The 26,886-nt window shown below is 52.8% G+C and overlaps 12 protein-coding genes across 12 annotated transcripts; 8 read left to right on the top strand and 4 right to left on the bottom strand.

Annotated features, from left to right (window-relative positions):
* Nucleotides 1–51: 51 nt before the first annotated feature.
* Nucleotides 52–2,689, top strand: BDV14DRAFT_164838 (putative PHD finger domain protein). Its single transcript, XM_073767248.1, has 2 exons — nucleotides 52–2,180; nucleotides 2,233–2,689. Exons 1-2 carry the CDS (start codon nucleotides 273–275, stop codon nucleotides 2,374–2,376), a joined length of 2,052 nt encoding a protein of 683 aa, XP_073632556.1. The 5' UTR covers nucleotides 52–272; the 3' UTR covers nucleotides 2,377–2,689.
* A 91-nt stretch (nucleotides 2,690–2,780) lies between these two features.
* BDV14DRAFT_187134 (Gfo/Idh/MocA family protein) lies at nucleotides 2,781–4,148 on the bottom strand (the record flags this gene model as incomplete). The annotated part of the gene is made up of 3 exons (XM_073770918.1): nucleotides 2,781–3,133; nucleotides 3,200–3,901; nucleotides 3,962–4,148. 3 exons carry the CDS (start codon nucleotides 4,146–4,148, stop codon nucleotides 2,781–2,783), a joined length of 1,242 nt encoding a protein of 413 aa, XP_073632555.1.
* Nucleotides 4,149–4,493: 345 nt separating this feature from the next.
* On the top strand, nucleotides 4,494–5,911 carry BDV14DRAFT_164835 (dihydrodipicolinate synthase family protein). Its single transcript, XM_073767247.1, has one exon. The coding sequence runs from the start codon at nucleotides 4,733–4,735 to the stop codon at nucleotides 5,738–5,740; it is 1,008 nt and encodes a 335-aa protein (XP_073632554.1). The 5' UTR covers nucleotides 4,494–4,732; the 3' UTR covers nucleotides 5,741–5,911.
* Nucleotides 5,912–6,437: 526 nt separating this feature from the next.
* On the top strand, nucleotides 6,438–8,024 carry BDV14DRAFT_209832 (NAD(P)-dependent alcohol dehydrogenase). The gene is made up of 5 exons (XM_073775750.1): nucleotides 6,438–6,549; nucleotides 6,604–6,631; nucleotides 6,676–6,735; nucleotides 6,783–6,824; nucleotides 6,871–8,024. Exons 1-5 carry the CDS (start codon nucleotides 6,475–6,477, stop codon nucleotides 7,746–7,748), a joined length of 1,083 nt encoding a protein of 360 aa, XP_073632553.1. The 5' UTR covers nucleotides 6,438–6,474; the 3' UTR covers nucleotides 7,749–8,024.
* Nucleotides 8,025–8,157: 133 nt separating this feature from the next.
* Nucleotides 8,158–10,903, top strand: BDV14DRAFT_164832 (F-box/WD repeat-containing protein). The gene is made up of 2 exons (XM_073767246.1): nucleotides 8,158–9,582; nucleotides 9,635–10,903. The coding sequence occupies exons 1-2, from the start codon at nucleotides 8,585–8,587 to the stop codon at nucleotides 10,599–10,601; spliced, it is 1,965 nt and encodes a 654-aa protein (XP_073632552.1). The 5' UTR covers nucleotides 8,158–8,584; the 3' UTR covers nucleotides 10,602–10,903.
* Nucleotides 10,904–10,925: 22 nt separating this feature from the next.
* Nucleotides 10,926–12,650, top strand: eb1 (microtubule-binding protein BIM1). Its single transcript, XM_073767245.1, has 6 exons — nucleotides 10,926–11,120; nucleotides 11,198–11,269; nucleotides 11,377–11,411; nucleotides 11,474–11,551; nucleotides 11,608–12,089; nucleotides 12,143–12,650. Exons 1-6 carry the CDS (start codon nucleotides 11,107–11,109, stop codon nucleotides 12,200–12,202), a joined length of 741 nt encoding a protein of 246 aa, XP_073632551.1. The 5' UTR covers nucleotides 10,926–11,106; the 3' UTR covers nucleotides 12,203–12,650.
* Nucleotides 12,651–13,512: 862 nt separating this feature from the next.
* On the top strand, nucleotides 13,513–16,360 carry BDV14DRAFT_85349 (uncharacterized protein). Its single transcript, XM_073777688.1, has one exon. It carries the CDS (start codon nucleotides 14,038–14,040, stop codon nucleotides 16,225–16,227), a length of 2,190 nt encoding a protein of 729 aa, XP_073632550.1. The 5' UTR covers nucleotides 13,513–14,037; the 3' UTR covers nucleotides 16,228–16,360.
* Nucleotides 16,361–16,929: 569 nt separating this feature from the next.
* BDV14DRAFT_85276 (major facilitator superfamily domain-containing protein) lies at nucleotides 16,930–18,841 on the top strand. Its single transcript, XM_073777685.1, has 3 exons — nucleotides 16,930–17,193; nucleotides 17,248–17,619; nucleotides 17,692–18,841. The coding sequence occupies exons 1-3, from the start codon at nucleotides 17,002–17,004 to the stop codon at nucleotides 18,607–18,609; spliced, it is 1,482 nt and encodes a 493-aa protein (XP_073632549.1). The 5' UTR covers nucleotides 16,930–17,001; the 3' UTR covers nucleotides 18,610–18,841.
* BDV14DRAFT_85294 (Gfo/Idh/MocA family oxidoreductase) lies at nucleotides 18,833–20,813 on the top strand. The gene has a single exon (XM_073777686.1). It carries the CDS (start codon nucleotides 19,028–19,030, stop codon nucleotides 20,711–20,713), a length of 1,686 nt encoding a protein of 561 aa, XP_073632548.1. The 5' UTR covers nucleotides 18,833–19,027; the 3' UTR covers nucleotides 20,714–20,813.
* Nucleotides 20,758–22,833, bottom strand: pgmA (phosphoglucomutase PGM2). Its single transcript, XM_073777687.1, has 3 exons — nucleotides 22,637–22,833; nucleotides 22,281–22,582; nucleotides 20,758–22,230 (listed from the first exon to the last, which is right to left on the bottom strand). The coding sequence occupies exons 1-3, from the start codon at nucleotides 22,687–22,689 to the stop codon at nucleotides 20,915–20,917; spliced, it is 1,671 nt and encodes a 556-aa protein (XP_073632547.1). The 5' UTR covers nucleotides 22,690–22,833; the 3' UTR covers nucleotides 20,758–20,914.
* Nucleotides 22,834–22,977: 144 nt separating this feature from the next.
* Nucleotides 22,978–23,591, bottom strand: BDV14DRAFT_195847 (oligoribonuclease; the record flags this gene model as incomplete). Its single annotated transcript, XM_073772314.1, has 2 exons — nucleotides 22,978–23,496; nucleotides 23,544–23,591. The coding sequence occupies 2 exons, from the start codon at nucleotides 23,589–23,591 to the stop codon at nucleotides 22,978–22,980; spliced, it is 567 nt and encodes a 188-aa protein (XP_073632546.1).
* Nucleotides 23,592–23,972: 381 nt separating this feature from the next.
* On the bottom strand, nucleotides 23,973–25,873 carry BDV14DRAFT_195846 (uncharacterized protein; the record flags this gene model as incomplete). The annotated part of the gene is made up of 3 exons (XM_073772313.1): nucleotides 23,973–24,404; nucleotides 24,457–24,797; nucleotides 24,844–25,873. The coding sequence occupies 3 exons, from the start codon at nucleotides 25,871–25,873 to the stop codon at nucleotides 23,973–23,975; spliced, it is 1,803 nt and encodes a 600-aa protein (XP_073632545.1).
* Between the last annotated feature and the right edge of the window lie 1,013 nt (nucleotides 25,874–26,886).

The following is a 26,886-nucleotide window of genomic DNA, read 5'->3' as shown; positions in this document are numbered from 1 at the left end:
ACCGCGACTCACCTCCGCGTCGACACACGCCCATCTCCAACTGGTCCTTGAGCCAGCCATTGCCATCTTTAGCTGTCGCTTTCATTCTTTTGCGCAGTCATTCTCATGCTGTTGATCTGAAATACTCTCGAAACTGCATGGCTGCACCATCTCGAACGGTGATGCCTCTTGAACCCTGACTACCTCCATCCCCTGGTCCTTCCACAGTGTCTCCCTACATCCACAACCATCCCACGCCATCATACACCCTGTCGCTTTATTTGTTAGCTGGGATGGCGGAATTCAACGACACGGGCGGCGTTATATTGGATGGACCCCACGATCCCGATGCCCAGGCGACTGTGACAGACTTCATCGACTACACCGAATACCTCCCTGCTGATCTCCTCCGATCTCTTACACTCATTCGCGGCCTAGATAAACGCTACCTTGACAGCGCGCAGGGTGTGCATGATCTCACCAAGACCTACGGCCAGCTTCCTGAATTTCCCTCCGAATCCCGCCCAGACCCAATCTCTTTGCGCAAAGACATCTCGATCCAGCTTGACAGCGCCATCAATGCTCGCGAGTCTGCTTATGCTGAAGCCTGTCGCCTTTACGATGTCGTCGAACGCCATTACAACCGTCTAGAGTCTATCAATAAGAAGCTTGTGGCGCTGCCCAAGCCACCCTCTCGCGAACCTACCCCACAGCCTTCACCGAGCGCGAAACGAGCGCGCACTAGCAAGAAGGATGATGCTCAACCCACAACAACGCGAATAACACTACGGCTAGATGGCGCGAGAGGTGGACAGAAGTCGAGATCGCGCCGATCTTTGGTTGCCGCGGACCACCTCGCGGGACTGCACCCCGATTCTCCGATAGCCAGTACCGAACACTCCGACATTGAGCCCGAAGCCAAGATTACGCCGACTGAGCCAAGTCAGACAAAGAAAGAGAAGCAGCCTCGTCGATCAAGGCCTTCTGGGGAGGTTAACACAATGAGAGCGTCTGCCGGCATGTCCACTAGCAGCGCACTCGCAATGCTCAAGCCCCCTCCAGAAGACGCCAAGATGGGTAGCGAAGATTTACCATGGTTGCGGTTGACAGAATGGGAGATGACCAAACTACGGAAGAAGATGAAGAAGAACGCTGTCTGGCAACCTAGCGAGGTGATGATCCATAGGGAGTTGGCGATCCGAGGGCGTGGTTGGGAGGCATACCGGGCAGCCAAGGCAGAGGCCGACTCGAAAGGCACCGAATTCTTGGACTGCGACGACATCATGAACAATTTCATTCCCGGACTCTTGATCCGCCGGAGCGAAGGGAATACAGAGCTTGAAGGCGTCACCGAAATGAAACTGAGCAACCGAGGCATGAAATTGAACGAAGCCAAGAAGCTCAAGCGCGAGAACCAGGCGAGAGAACAAGCCGCATTAGCCGCCGCGGAGGCAGAAGCATCGAAGCGCCTAGGTCAGATCGGCTCCACCTCCCAAGGTTTTGTCTCCAACGGTGCTGATCGTCCGCAGGAGTCCTCGGCAGTGGCGGACAAAGCGAGCCGGATATTGAAGAAGCGAAAGCTCGAGAGCAGCAGTCCTCCAGCTCCGGAACCCGTCGCTCAAACAGAGGACGTTGAAAGTCGACCTACCAGAAGTGCAGCCAAAAAGCGAAAGACGGTCAAAGAATCTTCACCGGTAGAAGTAGCGGCAGCTGAGCCTCCTGAGATCAAATTGGACTCGTCTGCACCGCAAAAACCGGCAGCAGCAACTAGGTCCAAAGCAGGGGCCACCCCAACACCCTCAACCTCTCGACCACCTTCCCGCAGCCGTTCCACAGCAGCGGCGGCAGAGACTGTCTTGAATGCGGCAAGAGAACTCCGTCGGAAGAGTGCAACACCTGCAAGGAAAACACCAGTCCCTGAAGGATCACGCGCACCCAGTGTCAGCGCACCAATTCGACGGCGTAAACGACCAGCCCCAGGACCGGTGTCGAATGGACCAGACGGCGGTGCAGCAGTCAGTTACGGACGTCGCAAGGCCAAACCAGGCAAGAAGCGCGTAGGACCTCGCGAGTCGGGGGTCGGCCAAGACATTCGCATTGACGAAGATGGGGTTCTTGAAGAGATTGACCCTAACGAGCCGCGCTACTGTCTCTGCGGGGACGTCAGCTTCGGCACAATGATCTGCTGCGAGAATCAAGACGTACGTCTCCTGTGCCACTATATAACTGAAGCTCCAAAACTAACTTCCCCAGTGCGACCGCGAATGGTTCCACCTCAACTGCGTCGGCCTCACGGAAGTCCCCAGCCGCACAGCAAAATGGTACTGTCCCGACTGCCGCGTCAAGCTCAACAAGGGCACGCATGGGACCACAAGACACAGTTTAGCGCGTCGCTAAGCCAACTTCCTCGACTTTCTTCAAAGTTGTTGGGCTCTCACTCTCATGGATACGAGACTACGAAATTGCAAGCTTGATTTTCTCTTTCTGGTGCGATTGATTTGACTTGGGTTTTTGAGTCGCGCATGGCGGAGCGATGGGTGGTAATTGGAGCGATGGATCATGTATGTTATGGCGCTGGGAGTTTGAATTGTGGTTGAAATTGTCTAAATTACTACCATCGCATCTCGGGATATGTTTACTTTCTACTCTTTACACATTTAGCATCAGTGTCTTGTACCAAGTACTGCAGGTAATGAAACACATATTCGTCATTTTACCTCTTCCTGCCAACCACAAACATACACAAGATACATACATACACCCTGAACCAAAGTTCCCCCAAGTTAGGTAGATAGAGAGACCTACTGAATCTTCCACCCCCCCTCCTCCACAATCTCCACCGGCCTCCCCTCATCAAGACTCACCCTCCCCGCATGCAAAATCGCTGTAGTCGCAACCGTATTCCCCAGCGTCGGCAACGGCCTCTTATCCAGGTCTTCCAGCGTAACACGCCCCTCATTCAACGCCGTCACGGCATCAATGAACTTCTCGAACGAGACGTACCCGTACCCTGTTTGGCCGCCGAAGTTCCCCTCCTCGTCGGGGGCGTATTTCATGTAGAACGGGTTTATCCAGGCGAGACCGGATTCGTCGGCTGTTACGTCGTAGCCTCGCTTGGCTTGGTTTATGCGGACTTCACCGTTTGCTGCCATGTCTGTTCATGGACATTGTTAGTGGGTGTTCTTGTGAGAATAGGCGGAGGGAGGGGAGGAAGACGAACAATGGAAGTACTGGTTAGAATGCACGCCCGCGCGCTCCGGCGCAGTCCACGAAGCAGTGTAAACACCCGTCGCAACCTTCCCCTTATCCTTCTTATGCCTCCACTCAACAAGTAAGGTAATCGTATCCTCCGTCTCAGGAACACAACCCAACTCCACAGCAGTCCCCTTAGACGCAGTCGCATTGACCTTAACAGGCGTATACTCACTCCCAACCATCGAGTCACAAATATCAACGTGATGGCTGTTCAAGTAGTAAGAGATATCAGACTCCTTGCCCGCCCAAGCCTTGAACGTCTCAAGCTGGAACTTCGGCTGGCTCATGTAGCTGTAGAAGTAATTGAAGTCTCCCAATTTCTGGGCTTTGGCGCGGGCGTCGGAATACGCGGGGTCAAAGCGCTTGTGGTGCTCGACGAAGACGAAGACGTTGTGTTTTTTGGCGGCTTCGACGAGGGCAAGGTGTTCGGGGAGTGTCTTTACGGCGGGCTTAGTGACGAGCACGTGGATGCCACGCTCGATGGCGTACAGTGCGATGGGGTAGTGCGTGGGATCGGGGGTGAAAATTGTGATTGCGCTTCCTTTGGGGAGGGCGTCGATGGCGGGCTTGTAGGCGTCGGGGTCTGTGGAGTTGTCGGAGGGGAAGGAGGTGAAGCTTGTGTCAAGGTTGTTGTAGACTTGGGTGATGTTTTTGTGGAGGTGTTCGCCTGTTCTCACCTGTCAGTTCGGTTTCGCAATTGACTTGCTCGAAGGGAAAGCGGACGTACGGATTCCAGGGAACTTCCGGCCTGACACGCCGACCATACTGAGGTCGCCTACTTTTCCGCGCCGGCGGAGGTCAAATAGCGAAAGGCCGACGACGCCAACTTTCTTGTCTGAGCCTGAGGCGGCACCGCCGACGTAGCCGGTGGTGTACTCGCCGGTGCCGACCATGAGAACGGCGGGGGGAGCCATTGTTGCTAGCTTTGTTGTTGGTGTTGTGGTTGTACAAAATACAGTGAGATGTAAATCGCGGGGAGATGAGGGGAAGACTTGAGTACGTAAATCCAAACCAAAACCCGGAGAAAGAGAAATCGATTCCAGAAAGAGGGGCGGACACCAGAGCATATATACTCCGTCAATTGCGAACCCTGGAGCCTTGTACTACCCCCCACCAAGCTATCTAAGCCGGAGTAATAGCTTCCTCTTACCAAATCTGCCTTGAATTGCCGGAGGTTGTCTGTCTGGTCCAGTCGCAGTGACGACAGCTCCCCATAGAGTCGGCAATTGCTGCCCCGAGCTCAAAGAAGCAGTTCAGTTGCCGATTGGTGGAAATTCCCCCTCCGGTACTTCCTCCGGGTAAAGAGTGGGGACACGTGGGATGGCAGTGTGCACTAATCCTGATCGGGAGCAGCGTGGGGTTGCACTGGGACTATATGTACAAGGGGGGTATACCCCTCTTCATGGTGTTTATATATTAGCTGTCGTTGCATGATTGCTCTCTAGCCTGGCATTATCACTTTGAAATCTGATACCTGTACATCTACACCTCAACAAAAATGGCCCCAACCCCCCTCCGCCCCGGAGCCTACGCTCCAACAATGACCTTCTTCTCCCCAGACACAGAAGACCTCGACGTCCCCTCCATCCGGAAACACGCCATCCGCCTCGCAAAAGCCGGCCTCGTCGGCCTCGTCTGCATGGGCTCAAACGGTGAAGCCGTGCACCTGACATTGGCCGAAAAACAAACCGTCATCTCAGAGACCCGCTCCGCCCTCACAGAAGCAGGCTTCACAAACGTCCCCGTCATCGCGGGCACCAGCGAAAACAGCATCCGCGGGACAATCCAGTTAACGAAGGACCTTGCTGCCGCGGGGGCAGAGTATGCGCTTATTGTACCCCCCAGTTATTATCGGTATGCGACGGGGAATGACGAGACGCTGTATGAGTACTTTACGGCTGTTGCGGACGGGAGTCCCATCCCGTTGATCCTTTACAATTACCCCGGTGCTGTGGCGGGGATTGATATGGATAGTGATCTTATCATTCGGATTTCTCAACACCCGAATATTGTCGGGACGAAGTTTACATGCGCCAACACGGGCAAGTTGACTCGTGTTGCGCGCGCCCTGCACGCCGTCAAGCCCGAGAGTCCGCTTGCGCCTTCCAAGTCCAGTGTCCCCGTTACCAAGACGAGCGCGGCGCACCCGTACGTTGCCTTCGGCGGTATTGCGGACTTTACGCTGCAGACACTTGTGAGCGGTGGTTCCGCGATTCTCGCTGGTGGCGCGAATGTGCTCCCTAAGCTTTGCGTCAAGGTGTTTCAGCTTTGGGAGGAGGGGAAGTTCACGGAGGCTATGGAGGTGCAGAGTCTGCTTTCTCAGGCGGATTGGGTGCTCACTAAGGCGGCGATTCCGGGGACGAAGTCTGCTATCCAGTCTTACTATGGGTATGGAGGGTATCCGAGACGGCCGCTTGCTAGGCTGAGTGAGGGGCAGGTTCAGGCTGTTGCGGATGGGATTAAGGAGGCTATGGAGGTTGAGCTGAGTTTGCCTGATATTGCGTAGATAGCTGAATGACATGTCTCCAATTTTCTCATTTTCCATTATTTTTCTGAAGTCAATCTCTTGTAAATGTGCAAAGGCAGCCCTGGAGTAATTGTTTGCTGCGGGGAACGTTGGCCGAGACTCTCATCGGCGACAACTCCGAGTGCCCCAGACTGGGTCTCTGCCCCGCAGTCAATGCATGTTTGATTATCGACACGATTATCGATTGGTGGAAGATTATTCTCCGTCTATTAGGGTAATTACGTCCGCGTATCAGTGGTTGCCAAACGTCTCGTGTAGTTGAGACATAGGCTGAGTACGATAACAGTCGGAAGCCTGAAGAATTGGAGAACGTGACGCGTTTGCCTTCAGGGTGGTATACTATTGCTCCTGTAAGAAATCTGGTCAATGGATGAGCTGTGATAAGTTAACAGCAGGAGATGTTTGCTGGAAGCAAGCAAGAGAGCCTAGATTATTGGTAGCATTGAACGCATGCAATGCGACAGGCGGCTTAAGCTGGACAGTCACGAGGCTTCCATTGTGGTCGGACTTGGGCTCCGGCGAAAGGCCCGCCATTATCGCAGGTTGAAAGATAGGCACCCCACGCAGAAGCCATGAAAGTCAAATTGGCGACAAGAGGGAGATGATCCTTCAGAAAGATATAAGTATCTGTTTGGACCCATGCAGCACTGTGTCCTGTAGACACATTTCTTTGTCAAAACAAGTCAAATCTTCAATCTCCAATTCAAATCAAAATGCCGTACCCCGAGGAAGCTGAGGGATTCCAGGTCGATGGCCCGGACAGGTACACTGATTTCCAGAAGCGATTCGTATGTCGACAGCCCCTCAAGTAAAGTGTCCACGCTAATCAATGGCTCGTATAGTTCAAATTGAAGCCGTTCGGTGATTATGGTAAGCGGGCCGGAGAAGAGTATTGAAGTGAGCTGACAAAATAGACGTCGATGTCAAGATCGAAGCATGTGGTGTCTGCGGTAGCGATGTTCACACCATCAGCGGTAGGTTCGCCAGGAAGGTAGCACCCGACAACAACTAACGGGCGTAGGTGGTTGGGGATCGCAGAACTTCCCCCTCTGCGTTGGACACGGTAGGCCTTTCAACACTCAACACTGTTGGTGTAGCTGATGAAGTAGAAATCATCGGCCGTGCCATCCGCGTCGGTCCCAAAGTGACCCTCATCAAAGAAGGCGAGCGAGTCGGCGTCGGTGCCCAGTCATACTCCTGCGGCGAATGCAAGCAGTGCAAGAACGAGAACGAGACATACTGCCCTGTCCTGATGATCGATACATACGGCGCCAAGTGGCCGGACACTGGCATCGTCAGCCAGGGCGGATACTCGTCGCACGTTCGCACCCACGAGCACTGGGTGTTCCCTATCCCCGAGGCATTGGAGACGAACCTCGTCGCGCCGATGCTCTGCGCGGGACTCACTGCGTACTCACCCCTTGTTCGTAACGGTGCGGGGCCGGGCAAGAAAGTCGGTATTGTTGGCCTCGGTGGTATCGGACACTTTGGTGTAATGTTTGCAAAGGCACTGGGGGCCGAGACATGGGCGATCTCCCGATCGCGGGCAAAGGAGGCAGACGCAAGAAAGCTAGGAGCCGATGGCTATATTGCTACGGCTGAGGAGGGCTGGGAGAAGGACCACCTTTGCTCGTTCGACATAATCATCAACTGCGCCAACTCGTCCGAAGGATTCGACCTGGAGAAGTACCTCTCCATGATGGATGTTCATGGTCGCTGGATCAGTGTTGGACTACCAGAGGAGGAGGGACAGGTGATCAAAGCACAGAATTTGATTGCCAATGGTGTTTTGATTGGAGCTAGCCATCTTGGAAGTCGTCGAGAGATGCTGGAGATGTTGAAGTTGGCGGCTGACAAGGGGCTGAAGGGATGGGTGGAGGAGTTGCAGATCGGGGAGGAGGGATTGAAAGAGGCGATGGAGAGGATGAAGAAGGGAGATGTGCACTATCGGTTTACGATGACGGGATATGACAAAGTGTTTGCATAATTTACAGAATACTAGGTACCAATGTATACAAATAGATGTTGAACAAGGTCCCCAACGTCATCCCAAAGGTCCTCGAGTCAGGGAGGCTCGTGCTCCGGCGTCGGAGCTGCAAGTGCCACCGCGAGTCTGGGGAAGTGGACCTGCTCAGGGCCTGGGCTTCAGGCTTGGGCCTTTGACAAAGATGGGATATTCAATGGCAAGATTTGAATTCCGGAGAAACGCTGGAGTAAGATGTGTACCAAAAAAACTGTAAGAACCCAGAGTACCATAAACCAGCCAACCCAAAACCAAAAATCAGCCTCCCATTCTTTGTTTGTCAGAATTTGCAGAGTAGTGGCGAGTCCCTGCTGAGAGGCAAAACCTTCACCGCCCCCAACTTTATCGGGCTCTCCCTGTCGCTGTCAGCAATCAGCCTGTTTTCTTGTGCATCTCGACTCTAATTTTTATTTTATTCTCCCTTCCCTCTCCATCTTTCTCCTCTCTTTTGTCTCCTGTCTGTCATCTTTTTGTCCATTCGCTCCTCGTTTCACTCGTCTTTCTCTCTTTCCAATCAATACCTTATTCTTATCGTTATCGTGTGCTGTTTTGGTCGCTTTATCTGCAAAGTACATCCACAACGACCTTGTGCAGCCCCCAGAGCTTGTTTTCTTTGTTCTGCTTTTTGGATCTTGATACCCCGGGCTACTAGACTTTAGACGCCCCCTGCTTTTCTTCTTACGCGCCAACCCCTCGACTTATGTCTTAGATTGAGGAAAAGGGCCATATATTTACTACCTTTCTGCCGCACTTGAATTATCCTCACTTTACGTCAAAATCGGCTGCCATATCCGCTCACAATGACTCCACGAGACAACGTCGCCACTACCTCCAACCGACGCCGCCCATCCTTCTCGTTCAGATCCCGACCTCGCAATGCGACCGTATCGGCTATACCTACAATTCCCAACTCTGGGCTAGAACATGACGTTTGGGATGGCTTGTCCCTCGTGGACTCTGGAGACGCAATGGAAGATACTGTGCTTGAAGATGTGAATCACTTCCCTGAGCCTTCTCACAGGCGTCATGGGGCGAAGAGCTTCTCGAACCTCCGCCACCCAGTTGATGGACTGCGTGCCTTAGGCCGTCGTCTTTCAGTCACTATCCGCAACAAATCGTCTCGCAACTTCAACACTCCGCAACAGAACGAAATTGAGATCGAGTCTCAGAATGCTCAACACGGCCAATACTGTCAATTTGACCGTCGCAACAGCGTCCCCGCGTGGCATGGATTTTCGATTCCTCTCCCAATTCCTGGCAACGGGCAGGAGCCTCCTATCCTGCCCAACGATATATACTCTGGAGCTGCCGCTCGTGCGGCTGCGGCGGCTCAGAATGAGATGTTTCGCAAGATGGAGCAGATGAAGCTTCCCCAGGACTCGGAAAGCGGTATTGGAATTGTCCTTCAGGACCGATTCGACTCCTCAGACTACCTTCCGGATGTCGTTCGTCGCGACCCGGTGGCTTTCTTTCCTACCGAAGTCATGTCCCAAGTGCTTTCATACCTCGACCCCGAGTCCCTGCTCAAGAGTGGCATAGTTTCGCGCGCCTGGAGAGAGCAGGCCTCCTCCCAGCACATCTGGCGCCATGTATTCCTCACTTGCTTTGGTGATCGCCGGCCCGCAGGTGGTGCCGGCAAGAAGCCTTCTGCCGGCCTCGGCAAGTCCAGTTTCCAACAGGACTGGAAAAAATTGTATCTTGTCCGCCGTACTTTGGAGAGTCGGTGGAAGGAGGGCAAGGCTGCAGCAATCTACCTTCAAGGACACACCGACAGCGTCTACTGTGTGCAGTTTGACGAGTATGTTGACCGATACCCCGTAATTTCTGACCCGTTACTCATATATCTTTAGGGACAAGATTATCACTGGTTCCCGTGATCGGACAATTCGCGTTTGGGATGCCCACTACCCGTGGCCTTGCCGCAAGATCATCGGGCCGCCGCCTGCCAACGTCACGACTACCGGCGCGGTTCACGATCCTTCGCAGCAGGCATCGGGCAAGTCGCCCTTTCTTACCATTCGACCGCCTCTCACTCGTTCTGATGAGATTCTGGAGCGCCGCAGTGCTGAATACCACAGCGCTTCTGTTCTATGTCTCCAGTTTGACGATGAGATTATGATCACGGGGTCGTCTGATTTTAGCTGCATTGTTTGGGATGTTAAGAATGATTATCGACCAATTCGTCGCCTCTCCGGCCACACAGCTGGAGTTCTGGATGTTTGCTTCGATGACCGGTATATTGTGTCTTGTTCCAAGGACCACACCATTTGTGTTTGGGATCGACACACCGGTGCCCTTGTGAAAACACTCCTTGGCCACCGTGGACCGGTCAATGCCGTCCAACTCCGTGGTGACCTCATTGTTTCCGCTAGCGGAGATGGTGTCGCCAAGTTGTGGAATGTCACGTCCGGCCTCTGCGTGAAGGAGTTTTCCAGCAAAGACAGGGGCCTCGCGTGTGTCGAGTTTAGCGACGATGCACGGACCGTCCTCACCGGGGGCAACGACCAAGCGATCTACCAGTTCGACGCAAACACGGGTCAATTGGTCAAAGAGATTGAAGGCCACACTGGCCTGGTTCGGTCGTTGCATCTCGACAGCATGAACCAACGCATCGTCAGCGGCAGCTACGACATGAGCGTCAAGGTCTTTGACGCGCAGACCGGAGAGGTGTCAATAGATTTCCCTGGCTGGACCACCAGCTGGATGTTGAGTGTGAAGTCGGATTATAGACGCATTGTGGCAACGAGCCAAGACTCGCGCGCTGTCATAATGGACTTTGGTTATGGCATAGACGGCATTGATTTGCTGGAAGAGTAGACAGCATCTACACTAGACAAGATCTTATGGATTCTCGTGGGCCTCTGAGAGGAAAAGTCATAGAGATTTGCTAGATTACTTTCTTTGATCACGTTTTTGAATTAGTTTACTTGGCTAGCGATGGATATACGGCGTTCAGATCAATATTATCTCTTTTTTTCTACTGTCTTTTTCTTTACTATAACTTTGAAATCAATAATGGAATTGTAAGCTGTTATGCCTCAGGTGTCTGCAGCCCGAAACAAGGCAAGGCGGTGATTGGCTCAGGGGAAGTTAGCGTCAACAAAGACAGTCGAGTGGGTTTTGTCGAACAGAAACCAACAACAACAATAATAAACCATCTTCTACCTCCCATACTTACCTGTCCTAGACCGGACTCACATACAAACTCCATCGGACACTCTTACCACCGCTTGAGACACTTGTCTTCTTCCAATCTTTTGCCCATCTTTATACCTCCCCTCTCCAGGCTCTCCTTTACCTCAACTTCTCAATTTACCCCACCATGGGCGAATCCAGGTCCGTCAACACCGGTCATCTTTCCAATGACGGGGATCCCTGGGCAGATTGCTAACGGAATTTCTTCTTTGAAACAGACAGGAACTGCTAGCATGGCTCAACAACCTGCTGCAGTTAAACTTGACCAAAATCGAGCAGTGCGGAACTGGGTATGAGCGACCCCTTGATCGGCAACCGTCCCTGTGCGGCGACGCTGGATTGTGCCAATGAATATAAGGGATATCTGGAGAGTGGGATACTAATTGGTAACATACAGAGCTGCACTATGCCAGGTTTTCGACTCCATTTTCAGTAAGTGGCCTTCAGCAGACCTCCGCAACTCCGACGGGATGCTGATACAGTTGTTTTTGCAGTGGACGTCCCTATGTCCCGAGTGAAGTTCAACGTTAACACGGAATACGCCTACCTGCAAAACTTCAAGGTTCTCCAGAGTATGTCTGTTCCTCTCCGCTGGTAAAGTTGCGCCGCTAACCGCATTTCTCCTTAGACGTTTTCGCGCGCCACCAAGTCGACAAGCCCATCCCCGTCGAATCGCTCTCCAAGTGCCGGATGCAGGATAACTTGGAGTTCCTCCAGTGGACAAAGAGGTACTGGGACCAACACTACCCCGGTGGTGACTACGATGCGCTCGCCCGCCGAAAGGCTTCCGGAGGTGCCCCCGCCGCGGCCGGACCGCGCGCTGGCGCTACTTCTGCTAGCAGTGCCCGGCGCGGAACGACCCCTACCGTCGGACGCGCGCGACCTGCTGCCGCTGGAGGTGCCTCTGCTGCCACCGTGGCCGCTCTGCAGACGGAGCTGAACGCGAACAAGGAAGCCATTAGCGGGCTGGAGAAGGAGCGTGACTTTTACTTTGCCAAACTCCGAGACATCGAGCTGCTTCTGCAGAACGCGATTGAGGCGGACCCAGAGCTGGAGAAGGATGATGATTCATTGGTGAAGCACATCCAGGGAATCCTTTACTCGACAGAGGTATGGCACGAAGTATGAAACTTTGATGAAACGCGAGACTAACAACTCTACAGGAGGGATTCGAGATTCCGGCCGAGGGCGAAGTCGCGAACGAGGAGCTGGAGACATTTTGAGGCATCAGCCTACTAATACCCTTCGTCATAACAGCGTTGAAACTGGATTTCCTTTACACATTCCTGGCGAGTCTTTTTTATTCTGTCTGTCTGATTGGATCGTGCCCATGGGCATCGGTCAGGTCTAGAGGTGCATGTTTGGTAGGTGGTTGAGGAGACGCTTGTATAATTGGATCTGTTCCCCTTGCCTAGAAGCTCTTGGTAAAACGGCGGATGTGGGTTGAGAGTAAGGTAGTGATGTACATTGCTGGACGCATTCCTGTGTCAAATCCTTTCCATTCCTGATCACGGATCTACCCTAGCATCTATAAGCTTACCATCTAAACTACTGAACATCATGAACTCATAATCAAGTTCGCAACACCAAACAAAAACCGGCAATTAGACGTGTATACTCCATAGTTCACGATCAGCCGGTAGTTCGCGTACCTTGCATGTTTGTTTACAGGCCCCTTGCAGCGACGAACTGTCTCACCGAAGTGTCTGGCAGCAGTGGAGATTGCCAGGTTTTGGCACAGACGGCCAGAACATTCGAGCGCGAGTCAGGGTGGTAAACAAGCCTGAGCCGTCTTGCTATTCTTGGTGATCACTGACTCTGTGTACCCGTCGGAAACACCACAGAGGAACACGAGCAGGGACAGGGATCGCATTGCAGACTGTAGTGGCATCAAGTTTGCTTCAGCATGGAAAGTAAGAGAGAATGAAACTGATCTGTGACCCGCTTGGCGAGCAAAAGAGGTTAAGTCTGTGCAAGACTGCAAGTCTAAGACTGAGTAAGGACTAAGGTAGACCGTCATCTCATTTAATTAATCTCATAATGATCTAACCAGTCGTGGTGTGCGTCTGAGCGTTGTTATTCTTAGCCTCCTTTTGGCCCGCTTTAGTCTTCTCGTGCCTGGCTTGATTCCCTCCTCTTCTCTTCTTGCGAGAGTTCTGCCTTCTACCTTCTGACTCGCTTCCTTCGTTTCTTTCCTCGTCCTCGTTCTCTTTTCCTTCTCTTTATTTTCCACCACTCGTTCACTACAGCTCTATCCTTAATTGGCTTTGGAATTTTCCACTTTCGACTCCTCACGCTGGGCGGCTGAGACGAACCTTGGGTCTTGAGAGTCAACGTGGATCCTCGCCCACTGGCACCTCACACTCGGTTCTGTCTCGGATCGGAATGAAATCCTGCCCGTTGCCATTGCCATTTGACAGGCGACGACTAGGATTCATGATGAGCTTGGACTTGTTTTGAATTACCTACACTCTCTACAATCTTCAATTCACTTCGCTTCGCCTCTCCTCGCTTCAATTCTCCGTACGTATCCATGGCTCAGTTAATATGAATGCCACGGCTTCTGTTTCGCTCCCGAGACTAATGCTTCATTTTCGGTTAGAGCCAATCCATTCGCATGTTGACTTGCTCAACCTTACCAAGACCAGTTTCTTTGTCGGCAAAACCGCTGATGTCCGCTCCTTGATTTGACCTCTGACCTCACTTCACATCACTCTTACCAGAGGTAAAGACATTGTTCGCGTGGGCTTTCGCATCGCATCTCATCGCTCCTTGACGTCCCTCTTTCGATTCAATAATCGAGCTTCCGGATACCCATTCCTTTACCCACTACCGTACTCTCGTCGCTCGAATAACGATACTGTCGCTCCTTCGCTCTCACATCGCACGGGTCGCTGTGCAACCGCACCTAGGTGCAACACCGGGTCCCACGGGCCACTTCGAGTGTCGCTGGCAGGCATCTCGCTCTATTCTACCACACCACAGTCCTTTCTTAAAGAGAACACGCTGCGCTGGCTATTCGCTTCGCAAAGTCGACGGCGAATAGCCACTAGCCAACATGACCAGCCATGGCGTCTCTAGACATGGCCGATACGAACGATTATTGAAGAAACACCGGCTGGACACACGGGAAAACGAAGATCAGGAGTCAACATTGGGCGTTTTGGGACATGGGAAAGGACATGGGAAAACAGGTCATAGGCAGGAAACGGCAGGTTTAAAAAACTTACATGAGGAATGGGATGCGGTGAATGAGAAACGACAATATGTGGTTCCTTCAAACACGGTGGTAGTCCAGGATTCGCAAACGACTACCGCAAATACCGACCCCGCGACTACGACGAGGGTTCCGCAAGAGACGACTGCCGCGGATAGTGCTTCCAACTCTGAACCGACGAGCGAGTCAGGTGATGCTCCGACTACGGTGACGGCGGTGACGACAATAACCACCATTGTGGAATATACCGGCGCAGCTACACAATCGACCGAGGCGACCAACTCGATAACGAACCGACCTGGGACAGCCACTGCCGAGACGGCGTCAAATGCGCAGTCAACGACAGAGGCGGCTTCGCCAGAAACATCGACTGTAGCGACGGAGGTACCGACAGAGTCTGCAACTGGGACGGGCGCATCAACGGCATCGGCATCGAGCTCGTCAACATATACAACCTCAGACGGCTCCTCGGATCTTGCAGATGATGTTTCCTCAGTGGATCAAACAGTGTCCGCAGCCGCTTCTGCAGTTTCGTCTGGAGTCTCTGACTTGGTTGGCACAGTGTCATCCGGCCTCGAGAACCTGACACGACCATCACAAAATATCTTCCCTGTCTCCGTATCTACAACGTCTACCGGCGTTTCCTCGACCATATCTACCTCCAAACCGCTCATCACGCAAGCTTCCGACTCTTCAAATTCACCCTCCGGTTCCTCGAACGAAGGCTCAATCCTTATGAGCTCCAGTATCGATCTTCCAACTGCCATAGTTTCTACTTCGTCATCCTCAGATCCTAGCACCCAAAGTACCATGAGTATGGCCGCGAGTGAAAGTTCTAGTGGCAGCTCCATTTCTTCCGACATCAATACAATTTCTACCAACAGCACAACTACCTCAGTACCTCCATCATATTTCTCGGGATCATCGGAAACAACAACCTCCACAGACGCCTCCGACTCTTACTATGGAGGATACACCACATCATCCAGCTCCTCGACATCATCCGAAACACCAACATCGACCGGCGGCGGCTGGGGTGGAGGCAGTACTGATACTTCCGGAGTCTCATCAGATTCAGAATCTTCCGACTCCAGCTCCGACTCTGGGACAAGCGCACTGAGTCCGCAGGCAACAGGGAAGATCGTTGGAGGCGTTGTTGGAGGTGTTGCAGGGGCATCGATCTTGATTTTACTCCTTTTCTTCCTCCTCCGGCGACGCAGAAAGACGGGTTCCTTCTTCGGTTCTCTGGGCAACGGGTCAAGAATCGCGGACGAGAGTTATACTGGCGGCGGCGGCGGCGCAAGTGGATTTGTCACAAGAAGAGAAATGGCCTCGCGCGACTCGAGCCAGGCCCCTTCATTTGGTGCAGCCTACTTCGCTCCGGCATTCATGAAGCGCTGGCGCCAGTCGCAAATGTCCACAGCTACCGGCGACGAAAGTCTCTCGAGCTCAGCACCGTCGACAGAACGCAGCTTCCAGAAAATCTCCGGCCGCAAACTTCCATCTCCAGGTCTCCAGGCAGGCTTTAACTTTGATCCTGTTCTCGGATACGGTGCAGGTCGTGGCGGAGCAGGAACAGGCCGAGGAAGCTTTGACACGACAGCTAGTTCGCGAACGGCGACAGAATCTGATCTATCCCCGACTCTTCCGCCCGCCATCCCCCGAAATCCTTTCTCCTCAAACCCACCACCCTCCAACCCCTTCAGCCACCCTCTCGACTCCCGCGTACGCGAAGCACCCGAAGACGAAGTTGTGATGGTGCGTCCCTCACCAGCTCGAATACCCACCTCTGGATCGGCCAACGCTACAACCTGGGCGGAAGCCAGTGCACGTACGTCGCATTACCGCGATAGCGCGAGTAGTGCGGCCTGGCCTCCGCCTCCGCCAACGGGCCACGGACAGCCTACGGGTGGACTAAGTCCTCACGCTGGATCTAATCCTATACCAATTCCAAGACGACCTGATGCACTGGGGCGCAGTCATCCTAGTTTCGATGGGAGTCGCGGGAGTCGGTTCACGGAGAGTCTATGAGTTGCATACTAGTGGGCATATTTTGCATTTTGCGTTCTGCACTGTACCTATACCATACCCTACCATATTTATCATGTAATGTACATACTGCGTACTATTAGTGGATAATATTGATGTACAGAGTACTTAGCATCATCTTGATTCTTGAGTCGTTCTTCGATATTCGTGTTACCTAAGTAAACGTACGAGACTCCGCGGGATGTCCTCGCAGACGGGAGACCTCCACACTAACCACAACAATTCCCCGTCAGAAAATCTAGAAGATCTGATCGACAATTTATCTACAGAATTATGTAAGATCCCTCTTATTTTCTTGAATATCATTGACTGAATCAAATCAGATAAGCGAGCCCTGCCACTAAAGCCACCGGTTAGAAAAGCTTTCAGGCCATGTGGAGATCAAAGCTTAGCGCCGCCTGCGCTGTACGCTAGCTCTTGATGCACTTGTAGTGAGTGATTCCTTGTTCCACTCATTTATGCAATGACAGGCCAGAACTGTGCAAAATCTTGTTAGCTCTGCAGCCGCGGAGATGGACTTCTTGCCTGGCTTGCAAAACTTGGAGTTGACGCGGACGGATCTTGCCCGAGACCTCCACATACAATGTGGGATGGGCAAATCATGGTGCCGGGATTTATCGGCCTTGATCGTCGTGAAGAAGGCGTTTAGACTTGAAAAGGTCGGGGGTGTCCGTCTTTCTCTCTCGGGATCTGACAGGCGGACTTGACTTTGATAGTCGCATTGCAGTTGCGACTTGCGAGCTGTCGGTTGTCGCCATGACGGTCATCGATATGGACAATGCCCCTTCAGGCTCAGACCCAGCTTTGGCCTCGGTCTCTGGCCATGACTCGAACAACGACAAGACCAAGGAAACCGCCACTGTCATCGCAGACCACGAAATCGAAGCTGGAATCGAAAAGCCATACAGACCATCGCGACTGCAGAGTAATATTACTATCGCGAGCTGTGTACGCCCCCCTTTCTCCCCTCTCAGAGAAAACACCCACTAAACAGAACCTCAGTATATCGCCAACTTCAGCGACGGCTTTCAAAACGGCATTGCGAACCCTACAAATGTCATTTTCAAGCACCTCCTCGGTTCAGAGGGATACTCCTCGTCTATGCAAACCCGGATCAGCAACTCGTTGATTATCGGTGCTATCCTGGGTGTAATTGTCCTGGGATATGTCTCTGATATGGTTTCGCGACGGGCGGGGTTGCTCTTTACGAGTGGGCTTGTTACGGTTGCGACACTCATGGCGGCACTGGCATTGCAGGTTCATCCAAGCTATAACATGCTTTGGTTCTTTGTTATTGTTAGGGGTATCTGTGGGTTTGGTGTTGGGGGGGAGTATCCGCCTTCTGCGGCGGCTGGGTTGGAGGAGTCGGATGATGTGAGTCCTACCTATTCCCTCATTTCCCTAGGTACTATCTTCGAAGACGAAGTATACTGACAGTGCTGGCAGTTCAAACGCCGCTACCGCGGCCCCGTCTTCGTCTCTTTCACAACCCTCATGGCAACAACCGCCTCACCAATCCTCCAAATAATCTACCTCATCTCCCTAAAAGCAAGCAACAACAACCTCCCCGTAACCTTCCACGCAATCTACTCCATCGCCACAATCCTCCCCTTTACAATCATGATCCTCCGCTTCTTCATGGTTGACTCAACCCTCTACCACAACAGCAACTTCAAATCGTCCAGGCAGACAAAGTCGCTCAAGTTCTACATGCTCCTGGTAAAACGATACTGGCGCCGCATGCTCGTCACGTCAACTGCGTTCTTCCTATATGACTTTATCAATTTCCCGAACTCCATCATGTCCTCAACTATCATTGCCTCGCTTGTCAAAGACGGTGATATCCAGACTACGGCCATTTGGCAGGTTATTCTTTCGGCTTTGCCTGTTCCTGGTGTTATGCTTGGTGCTTGGTTAACGAATGCCATTGGCCGGAAGTATACCGGTATGCTTGGGTTTGCGGGGTACATGGTAACAGGCTTCATAATCGGCGGCTTGTTTACTCCTCTATCGAAACACATCGCTGCGTTCGTGGTGCTCTACGGCCTCCTCAATGCCTTCGGGCATATGGGGCCGGGCGCAACAATCGGACTAATCTCCACAGAGAGTTTCCCGACGGCTATGCGTGGAATGGGATACTCTGTTGCATTGGCCTTTGGACGAACAGGCGCGGCAGTGGGAACGCAGTGCTTTACGCCGCTGAGGAATAGCGCGGGGAGTAGTGCGACATTCTATCTTGCGGGTGGTGTTGCGGTTCTGGGGATGATCGTGTACTGGTTCTTGCCTGAGAGCAGGGAGTTGGATCTTGAGAAGGAGGATCGCGAGTTGGAGGCTTATTTGAGGGAGAATGGGGTTGAATTGTGAGTTTGCTGGACGTGAGATGATGATTGATGAGACGGTTGTCCCTCTTATGCCTGGGCTCTGTGTAGACACGAGGCTAGAAAGGGACACTTCAAGTCTCCGCTAAAAGATGCCTTGCTTGCTGAGCAAGAACCGACCTTCAAAAACATATATACGTATATACCCTGATCAAATTCTTTTGATTTACGAGCATCAATTTAATCCATGGTCCGGGGGTCCATTACTAAATATAGAGCGAAGTTTGCGAACGTGCCTGACCCCCCTGTCCTATCCAATCACGTTTCCCGCAATGTAACCTTACGACCAACCCCTCCATCTTCTCCACCCCATACTTCCAGTCCCTCCACCGCTATATTTGCAACATCAATTCACCCCTTCTCAACTAAATCCCAAGATCCAGGAGAGGAAGAAGGGAAAAGAAATGAAACAACCAACCTTCCTCATAATCGGCGCCGGCAGCCGAGGCACCGCCTACGCGCGCGCAATAACAACATCCACAAACGGCCGTATCGGCGCCGTCGCAGAACCACACCCATACAAACGAAAACTGCTCGGAGAAACATACATCTGGGGCTCCAATAATCAATCAAGCGAAGGCCAAGAATTCACCAGCTGGGAAGAATGGATCACCTACGAATCTCAACGACGGCAGAAGACCAAAGAGGATGGCGCTGGCGATAGCGAGCAAGCACGAGCCGGCATTGACGGAGTCTTAATATGCACGCTTGACGAAACGCACATCGTCATGTTAACGGCCATTGCAAACGCGGGGTTTAGCGATTTGCATATCCTCTGCGAAAAGCCGCTTGCGTTGTCGCTGGGTGATTGTCTCTCTGTTTACGCGTCTTGGACGAGATCTTCCGCTACCGCCCAATCTGAAAAGCTCCAGCCGATCAGTATATTTTCGATTGGGCATGTTTTGCGTTATAGTCCGCATAATTTGATGCTGCGGAAATTGGTTAGGGAAGAGAAGGTCATTGGTGATATTGTCAGCATTGAGCATACGGAGCCAGTTGGGCATTGGCATTTTGCGCATAGTTATGTGAGAGGGAATTGGAGGAGGGAGACGGAGGCGGGGGATGGGAGTTTACTTACGAAGAGCTGCCATGATGTCGACTTTTTGATGTGGTTGGTTGGGTGTCCTGTCTACAGCAACACTTCCTCTGGTACCGATGGTGATGATGTGGGCACGGAGGAGAGGAAGTTATCGCTCAGAAGTATATCGTCAACAGGCCACTTGACACAGTTCACACCATCCCGAAAACCGAAAGCCGCAGGAACAACAACAAACTGCATATCCTGCCCCTCCGACGTCGAAAGGAGCTGCACATACTCCGCCATCAGAATCTACCGCGACGACCAACTGCGCAAGGGCGAGACAGGGTGGCCAGTAAATATCGTTTGCCCGGATATAGAAGATTACCTCGCCACTCCTATCAACGACAACGGCATCAGCAATGGGGAGATACCAATCTCAAGAAGAGCAGAAGACCATCTCCTCTCATCCCTCTCCCAAGATTACACACCCCGAACACCAGATGAGGACATAAAAAAGAGACCCTGGTACGGCCGCTGCGTCTACGAATCAGACAACGACGTCGTAGACGATCAAGTCGTTTTGCTTGCTTGGGACGACATCACACATCCACCCTCGCCTTCAACTTCATCTTTAAAAAAGAACAAACCCGGCGTAACAGCAACCCTCCACATGACAGCCCCCACACAAGCCCAATGCGTCCGCCGCGGGCGAATCTACGGAACAACCGGCGAAATCATATACACCTCGTCAAGCATCACAATCCACTCCTTCAACACCGGCACAACCCGAGTCATCGAAATCCCCAAACAACCGCCCGAAGAAGAAAAAGCGCATGGGGGGGGCGATTACGGACTCGCGAGGGGCTTTGTGAGTGCCGTTGACGCGGTGCTTAATAAAGACATGAGTGTAGAGGAGGCGCAGAGAGTCTATGTTGGTGGGACGCTGGAGGAGATTGTGAAGAGTCATGCAGTTGTGTTTGGGGCTGAGGAGAGTCGGAGGCAGGAACAAGTTGTGAAGTGGAGGGAGTGGTGGGGGGAGAAACTTGGGGAATTTGGGATTGAGGCGTAGTCCAGGTAATCATCTAAGTTGCTAAGTGGTAATGATAACCTAAGATGTGGTAATGTGTCATGGACTCACAAGAGCATAGTTATATAAGCAGTGATATTAACGAACAGCATATCTCGTAATGTTGTAGGTAACTATGTATAGACATATAAGCTAAACCACTATCGCGAAAGTAAGTTGGTTATTGGAAACTGAGAAAGACATCTAAGTCTTAACATCAGGCTCCTCACGCCCAACATACTCCTTAAACTTAAGCAACTCGAGCGCAAGACCAACGTTATCCTTAAGGTACTCTTGTGTATCCAGCGAGTTCTTGCTCTTATCGCTCTCGTACTTCTCAACATACAGACGGATAGTAGCGCCCGAGGAGCCCGTTCCACTGAGACGGACGACAATACGGCTGCCATCATCGAACTTGACGTACAGACCCTGGTTCTTGGCGACGCTGCCGTCGAGGTCGGTGTACGAGAAGTTGCCGGACTCGGTGACCTTGCGGCCGGAGATGGCGCTGCCGACGAAAGAGTCCTTGTTGTCGACGGCTTGAGAAGAGAGGTTGGCAATGAGCTTGTTGGCTCCGTCGGAGTCGACGTTCTCATAGTCGTAGCGTGTGAAGAAGGTGCGGCCGTAGGTCTCCCAGAACTCAGACTGGATAGAGGCGATGCTAGGTGTCTCGTTGGGCTTCTGCTCAGCAACACCAGCGATGATGTTCAGCCAGGCGACAACGGCCCAGACGCCGTCCTTCTCGCGGATGTGGTTAGATCCTGTACCGAAGGATTCTTCACCGCAGATAGACATCTTCTCGTTGTCGAAGAGGTTGCAGAAGAATTTCCAGCCCGTGGGGACTTCGTAGCTTTGTAGGCCCTGGGCCTTGGCGACGAGGTCGACGGCGCCGGAGGTGGGCATGGATCGAGCGAGGCCGAAGACGCCGTGCTTCTTGAACCAGGGGATGAGCTTGGCGTGGTGGGCGATGATGGCGAGGGAGTCGCCGGGGGAGACGAAGGTGTTGGCACCGTAGATCATGTTGCGATCGCCGTCGCCGTCAGAGGCAGCGCCGAAGTGGATCTTGTTCTTGTCGACGGCCTCGACGAGCTCGTGCGCGTAGACGAGGTTAGGGTCAGGGTGGCCGCCGCCAAAGTCCGGCTTGGGGACGCAGTTCATGGTGCTGGATGAGGGGAGGCCAAGCTCGTTCACAAAGATGTCGACGCCGTAGGGGCCGGTAACACCGTGCATGCCGTCGAAGAGGACCTTGAAGTCGGGGTGCTTCTTAAGGAAGCTCTTAATGAGGTCAAAGTCGAAAATCTCCTTCATGAACTCGACGTAGTCCTTGGTCGAGTGGACGATCTCGACCTCGAGAGGACCATAGTTGCGGGTGCCGATCTCGGTGGTGTCAACCTCGGGGAGGTCAATGTACTTGTAGGAGGTGAGGGACTTGGAGACCTCGAAGATCTTGTTGGTGACGGTCTCGGGGGCGGGGGCGCCGTTGGTCAGGTTGTACTTGATACCGAAGTCGTTCTCGGGGCCTAAATCGTTACTCTCCGCTCACAGATTAAGGAAGTTATTAAGTACATACCACCAGGGTTGTGACTGGCAGTCAGGAGAATACCACCGGTGGCCTTTCTCCTGCGAATGAGGTTGCTGGCGGCGGGGGTACTGAGGATGCCGTTTTGGCCGACAATGAGCTTCTTGACACCATAGGCGGCACCGATCTTGGCGATCTTCTGAATGACGTCGGAGTTGTAGTAGCGGCCATCGCCACCGATGACGAGGAAAGCGTCCTGAGCGCCTTCAGGGATGGAGAGGAGGGTGGAGGTGACGAAGGACTCGGTGTAGTTCTCCTGCTGGAAGACCTTGACCTTCTTACGAAGGCCGGAGCTGCACAACAGTCAGATAAAGTCGACAGTAAAGGGAAGAGAGGAATTGACGTACGTTCCGGGCTTCTGGTCGCCAAAAGGCTGGATGGTAACGGTCTGGACCGACATGGCGGGGTAGCTCTGAGCTGTTGGAGAGACGTTGGGAGGAAGCAGAGGAAGAAAAGATGGAAAGTAAGGAGAGGAGAGACAATTACTTATAGGAGGAGGAAACAGGAAAAGATCGGAAGTTCACCGACAATTGGCCGCAGAAGAGAAAAGAGGAAGATGCAGGAATGAAGCTCAATTAAGTTGGTTGAGGTGTCTCGGTGCTTGGTGGGGGGACAAAACAATAATGGTGTAATCATCCCACCGTCACTGAGGCAATGCTCCCTGACTACAATAATGGTACCTAGGTACCTATCTATTGAACAAAACAGACCTATAATACTTCATCTCCTCGATACTCTCCAATATATCCTCTCGCGCCTCATGCACCTCCTTCTTCTCCGGCACATTCTTGAGGACTTGATCATCCCCCCACCGCCTGACCATCTCCTTAAGCGTACTGACATCCACAATCCGATAGTGCAGCCACTCCAGCACTGCTACATACGGCCCACAGGCCAGAAACGCCTTATCGGCGTGCACACTATTCCCCGCCAGCAGCGCCGTCCGAGGCCTCGGCACGTACCGCTTAATGTAGGCGAGGAGGTCGGCGGCCGCGGACTCGGGGGTCACAGTCGAGTTTTGGACGCGCGCTGTCAGTCCTGTGTGGCCGTGGGTGTCGATGCACCATTGCGACATGGAATCGAGAGCTGATTGCGGGACATTGATGACTGTTTCAAAGCCGGTGGTGTCGAGTAGGTTCAGGTCTGCGTCGGTGACGAAGCAGCAGATTTGCAGGATTTGATCGGTGGATGGGTCGAGGCCCGTCATCTGCTTGGTGAGTGTTTATTTTGGGTTCAGCGGCTGGAGAGTCGAACCTCGCAGTCGATCCAGACTAGAGGATCGGTGGAGCGTGTGAGAGGCATTTTGTAGTCAAATAGTCAACTAGTCAATGTAGGTGAGGTGAGTAGGTACAAAAGTTGTAGAGTAAAAGTTACAGATGCAGCGGCAGAAAGTCTCCGTCTGCGGAATGCTTAATTATTCATCACGCGTTATGCGTTCATACAATATCGTGGTATTCCACTCTATCAAGCAGAGTCTGTATTTTAAATCAAAAAGCATCTAGCAATGCCAATCCTGCCTCCTGCTTTGTCATTCCACATCAAGACAGCCACAAAAGAAACAGACAAAAATAATTCCAATATGGGCCAGAATTTATGCCCCTTGCGCCAATCCGTCACGTCGTCAAGAGTTGATATGTCAGAAATGAAAAAGGAAAAATGAAAGGCGCGGGATGGACTCTCCCACTATAGCTCCTCATCGACGTCCACGCTATCAGGCGGATTCAGTGTCTTTGGAGACTGCAAAGGCTCATTCAGAGCCGGGCCAAGAGGAGGCTGGGATTCGCCTGTAGCACCCCCGCTCTTATCACCGCTGCCTAGGACTTCGCTTATTTGTTTTGACAGTCCTGACTCCATTCTTCGTCGGAATGAAGATTCGTCTGCTTGCGACACGCTAGGGCGCTGCTTCTTGAGCGGACTGCCAATGAATTCGCCGTTCACCGTGTTCGGCGCCTGTTGCGTTTCTGCCGCGGTAGAGACGGTGGGTGCTGATGTTGCTGTTGTTGCCGGAGGGGTTGTGGAGAGGTTTGATGTTGGTGTAGCACCTGTCGTCTTGGGGCTCGCCGTGTCCCGGCGCGAGCTACCAGCAAGCGACGCGGCCGAATGTTGGCGTTTAAGCTGAGACGGTTAGTCACTAATGCCCGAGGTGTAGGTGTTCGCTGGAGCATACCTTGATCTGGCGTAAGCCCTCGGCTAGCTCGCCCTGTCGCCTAATATCATCTGGAGAGAGGTGATGGTCGTCGTCTTTGCCCTCTTCCTCGTCCGCTTGATCCAGAATCTGGTCGTCCTCGTCATCATCGCTGTCCATATCATCGTCATCCGGCATGCCCTTGCTCTTCTTGCTCTTCCTTCGCCCGCCCGTGTTGTCGCGGAAGTTCAGGAACCCTACTGTTCCTTCAGACTTGAGCGGCCCTAGATTCGAAAAGTCAAGTTGTGTCGATCGTCGCTTGACTGAGCCAGGAGTTTCTTGCGGCTTGGCATCTTTGAGGATACCCATCTTTTGTAATTGCCCTGGAAAACGTTAGCTAAAGTCGCCTTTTATGGGGGTTGTACTTACGCTCTCCCCGGTACATAAAGGTGAAGATCGCGTACGGCTTGTCCGATGGATCAATACCGGTGACTGTCTGCGTGCTGATCGACTTCGGGTCAAGTGTTTTCGGCTTCGCAAAGCTGGTAGTGTGGTCGATATCTTCATTACCATCGCCTTGTCCTGACTGACCTTCCTCATCGTCGTCGTGGGCATCGAACTGCGGTGAGTACTCTCCGCGCTTGATTTCGCCGGACGCCAAAACGCGAAAAAGCGCAACCTTGATTTGACCGGTGGACTCCGGAACCGGGTCGTCGTCGGAGCTCGCAAGCGACACATCGTCATCGGAAACATCTTCTAATGGAGTCTTGATGTCGTTGCCATACCGCATAACACCCTTGTCGCGCTTGCCCTTGCCATCCATATCCAGATCACCGCCCAGACCGCGGCTGGCTCGGCGCTTTTCCATCTTCTGCCTTCGCCGTTCAATCTTCGCAGCCGCGTCCTTGTTGCCCTCCAGATCCAAACCATTGAGCCACCTCTCCAGGCCGACCTCGCGGAAGAGGAATTCCCGCTCTGCCAGTCCACCACCCTCCGACTCAGGAACGCTGACCCATCGGGAGTTCACCCAAGTCTCCTCCCCTCTCCGAAGCAGGGTAGCCACTTCCTCCTTCTGTCGACCATCGAAGTAAATGTAGGCAGCGACGGTCTCGTTGGGCGAGTTGGTCAGCGCCTGGTATGGCGGAACCGAGCTGGAGTATAGTCCGCGCTGCTCCGTCTGTCCAGGAAGGCCACCGACTACCTTGGGCTTCGGGGTGGGGTTGTCAGGCGTCGGCTTCGGAGCGGAGTAGGGGACATCTTGCCCGGGGTTCAGTAGCGTAATAGAGATTGCGAACGTGGATTGTTCCGGTTTCCCACCTGCTGTGTCTGGAAGCTTCGGCGGTGGCACGGGGATGTAGGAGGTGATGCGTGAGGCCCGAGACTGGCGCTGGATCGAGTGCTCGGGTAGCGGTCCGTCTGGGGTGTGTATACTAACGGCTAGCCCTTTGAAGCATGGCATGACGAGAGGCGCGGTGGGAGGTGATATAACCTAGAAAGTAGAAGCGGTCAAGCGATGAGGGGAGAGGAGAAAAAATAGGGCTATGGAATAGCCAAGGGGAGAACTGGTGGCTGGTGCGATGCGAGGCGGTCAGGATACCGGTGTTGGGTCGTCGAGCGCGTGGGGATATCGCAGAGAATTTATTGAACCCGGTGGGGCTAATTAAGCCTCTTGTGTATTGTTTGCTCCGTTCACCGAGTCTTTCAGGCTTTCCAGTTGAGAAAGGAGAAACCGAGAAGTTTGTTGTTGAGCGGAGTGGAGGAGCAGCTAAGGGATCGGGAGGAGGGGCCACGAGCAATCAGGAAAGTCGTCAACAATGAGCGAATGACCTTTCAGCTGAGTGCGCGGGGAGGATAGATGAATGTCAGCCTCAAAGGAAGCACGACAGAATGTCCAAGAGGCTCAACTGGAGTGGTCTGGAGGCATGAGAGGAGAGGTAAAGTGACTTGAAGGTGAAAGGAAGTGGGAAGTCACTCGTCAGGTGAGGTGATGATCGACGCCGCCCTGGCCAGCCGATGTATACCGTGACGCAAACCTCGAGGTCAGTCATGCCCTTTTCGAGAATTCCAGAGAGACATCGCCTTGATCATATGTTATCTTACATTCATATTACATTTTATACAATCGTTGCTCTACATATCAGGTCGTCAAGCGCGCTTCTCCCTTGCAATATCCGCCAAGTCAAATAATCTTGGTTCCGCCTGTTGAAAGCCATTCAGCTTATCTTTGCTTTTGTTGCTCAACCTGAAACTCAAGGTGTCGGCTTAATACAAGATATCGCGAGAAAGTGTGCGAGGGGAGCTTTTATTTTACCCTTAAGCTAAATATTCTGTCATCCAGAGCATTAACAAAAAATGGGGGCACCGATCTCTCGGGGCTGCGAAAGGAGCTGGTAGAAGAGCGATGGACGTACCGGCTCGCCCTCAGAAGCCCAGCCCAAGTCTAGGTGCCAGAAATGATCAGTTAACCTACCT

The sequence above is a fragment of the Aspergillus stella-maris genome, assembly GCF_047715825.1.
Source record: "Aspergillus stella-maris strain CBS 113639 unplaced genomic scaffold BDV14scaffold_4, whole genome shotgun sequence".
NCBI lineage: Eukaryota > Fungi > Ascomycota > Eurotiomycetes > Eurotiales > Aspergillaceae > Aspergillus > Aspergillus stella-maris.
This window is presented reverse-complemented; position numbering and strand designations above follow the sequence as displayed.

Bases quoted from the DNA above. Each gene is read 5' to 3' on its own strand.
- BDV14DRAFT_164838 (XM_073767248.1), top strand. From the start codon at position 273: ATGGCGGAATTCAACGACACGGGCGGCGTTATATTGGATGGACCCCAC. The intron at 2,181-2,232 runs GTACGTCTCCTG...TAACTTCCCCAG, and splicing joins TCTGCTGCGAGAATCAAGAC to TGCGACCGCGAATGGTTCCA.
- BDV14DRAFT_164835 (XM_073767247.1), top strand. From the start codon at position 4,733: ATGGCCCCAACCCCCCTCCGCCCCGGAGCCTACGCTCCAACAATGACC.
- BDV14DRAFT_209832 (XM_073775750.1), top strand. From the start codon at position 6,475: ATGCCGTACCCCGAGGAAGCTGAGGGATTCCAGGTCGATGGCCCGGAC. The intron at 6,550-6,603 runs GTATGTCGACAG...TGGCTCGTATAG, and splicing joins CTGATTTCCAGAAGCGATTC to TTCAAATTGAAGCCGTTCGG. The intron at 6,736-6,782 runs GTAGGTTCGCCA...TAACGGGCGTAG, and splicing joins CGATGTTCACACCATCAGCG to GTGGTTGGGGATCGCAGAAC.
- BDV14DRAFT_164832 (XM_073767246.1), top strand. From the start codon at position 8,585: ATGACTCCACGAGACAACGTCGCCACTACCTCCAACCGACGCCGCCCA. The intron at 9,583-9,634 runs GTATGTTGACCG...ATATATCTTTAG, and splicing joins TACTGTGTGCAGTTTGACGA to GGACAAGATTATCACTGGTT.
- eb1 (XM_073767245.1), top strand. The intron at 11,270-11,376 runs GTATGAGCGACC...GGTAACATACAG, and splicing joins ATCGAGCAGTGCGGAACTGG to AGCTGCACTATGCCAGGTTT. The intron at 12,090-12,142 runs GTATGGCACGAA...ACAACTCTACAG, and splicing joins GAATCCTTTACTCGACAGAG to GAGGGATTCGAGATTCCGGC.
- BDV14DRAFT_85349 (XM_073777688.1), top strand. From the start codon at position 14,038: ATGACCAGCCATGGCGTCTCTAGACATGGCCGATACGAACGATTATTG.
- BDV14DRAFT_85276 (XM_073777685.1), top strand. From the start codon at position 17,002: ATGACGGTCATCGATATGGACAATGCCCCTTCAGGCTCAGACCCAGCT. The intron at 17,194-17,247 runs GTACGCCCCCCT...ACAGAACCTCAG, and splicing joins ATATTACTATCGCGAGCTGT to TATATCGCCAACTTCAGCGA. The intron at 17,620-17,691 runs GTGAGTCCTACC...CAGTGCTGGCAG, and splicing joins GGTTGGAGGAGTCGGATGAT to TTCAAACGCCGCTACCGCGG.
- BDV14DRAFT_85294 (XM_073777686.1), top strand. From the start codon at position 19,028: ATGAAACAACCAACCTTCCTCATAATCGGCGCCGGCAGCCGAGGCACC.
- pgmA (XM_073777687.1), bottom strand. From the start codon at position 22,689: ATGTCGGTCCAGACCGTTACCATCCAGCCTTTTGGCGACCAGAAGCCC. The intron at 22,583-22,636 runs GTACGTCAATTC...ACTGTTGTGCAG, and splicing joins GGCGACCAGAAGCCCGGAAC to CTCCGGCCTTCGTAAGAAGG. The intron at 22,231-22,280 runs GTATGTACTTAA...GTAACGATTTAG, and splicing joins TGCCAGTCACAACCCTGGTG to GCCCCGAGAACGACTTCGGT.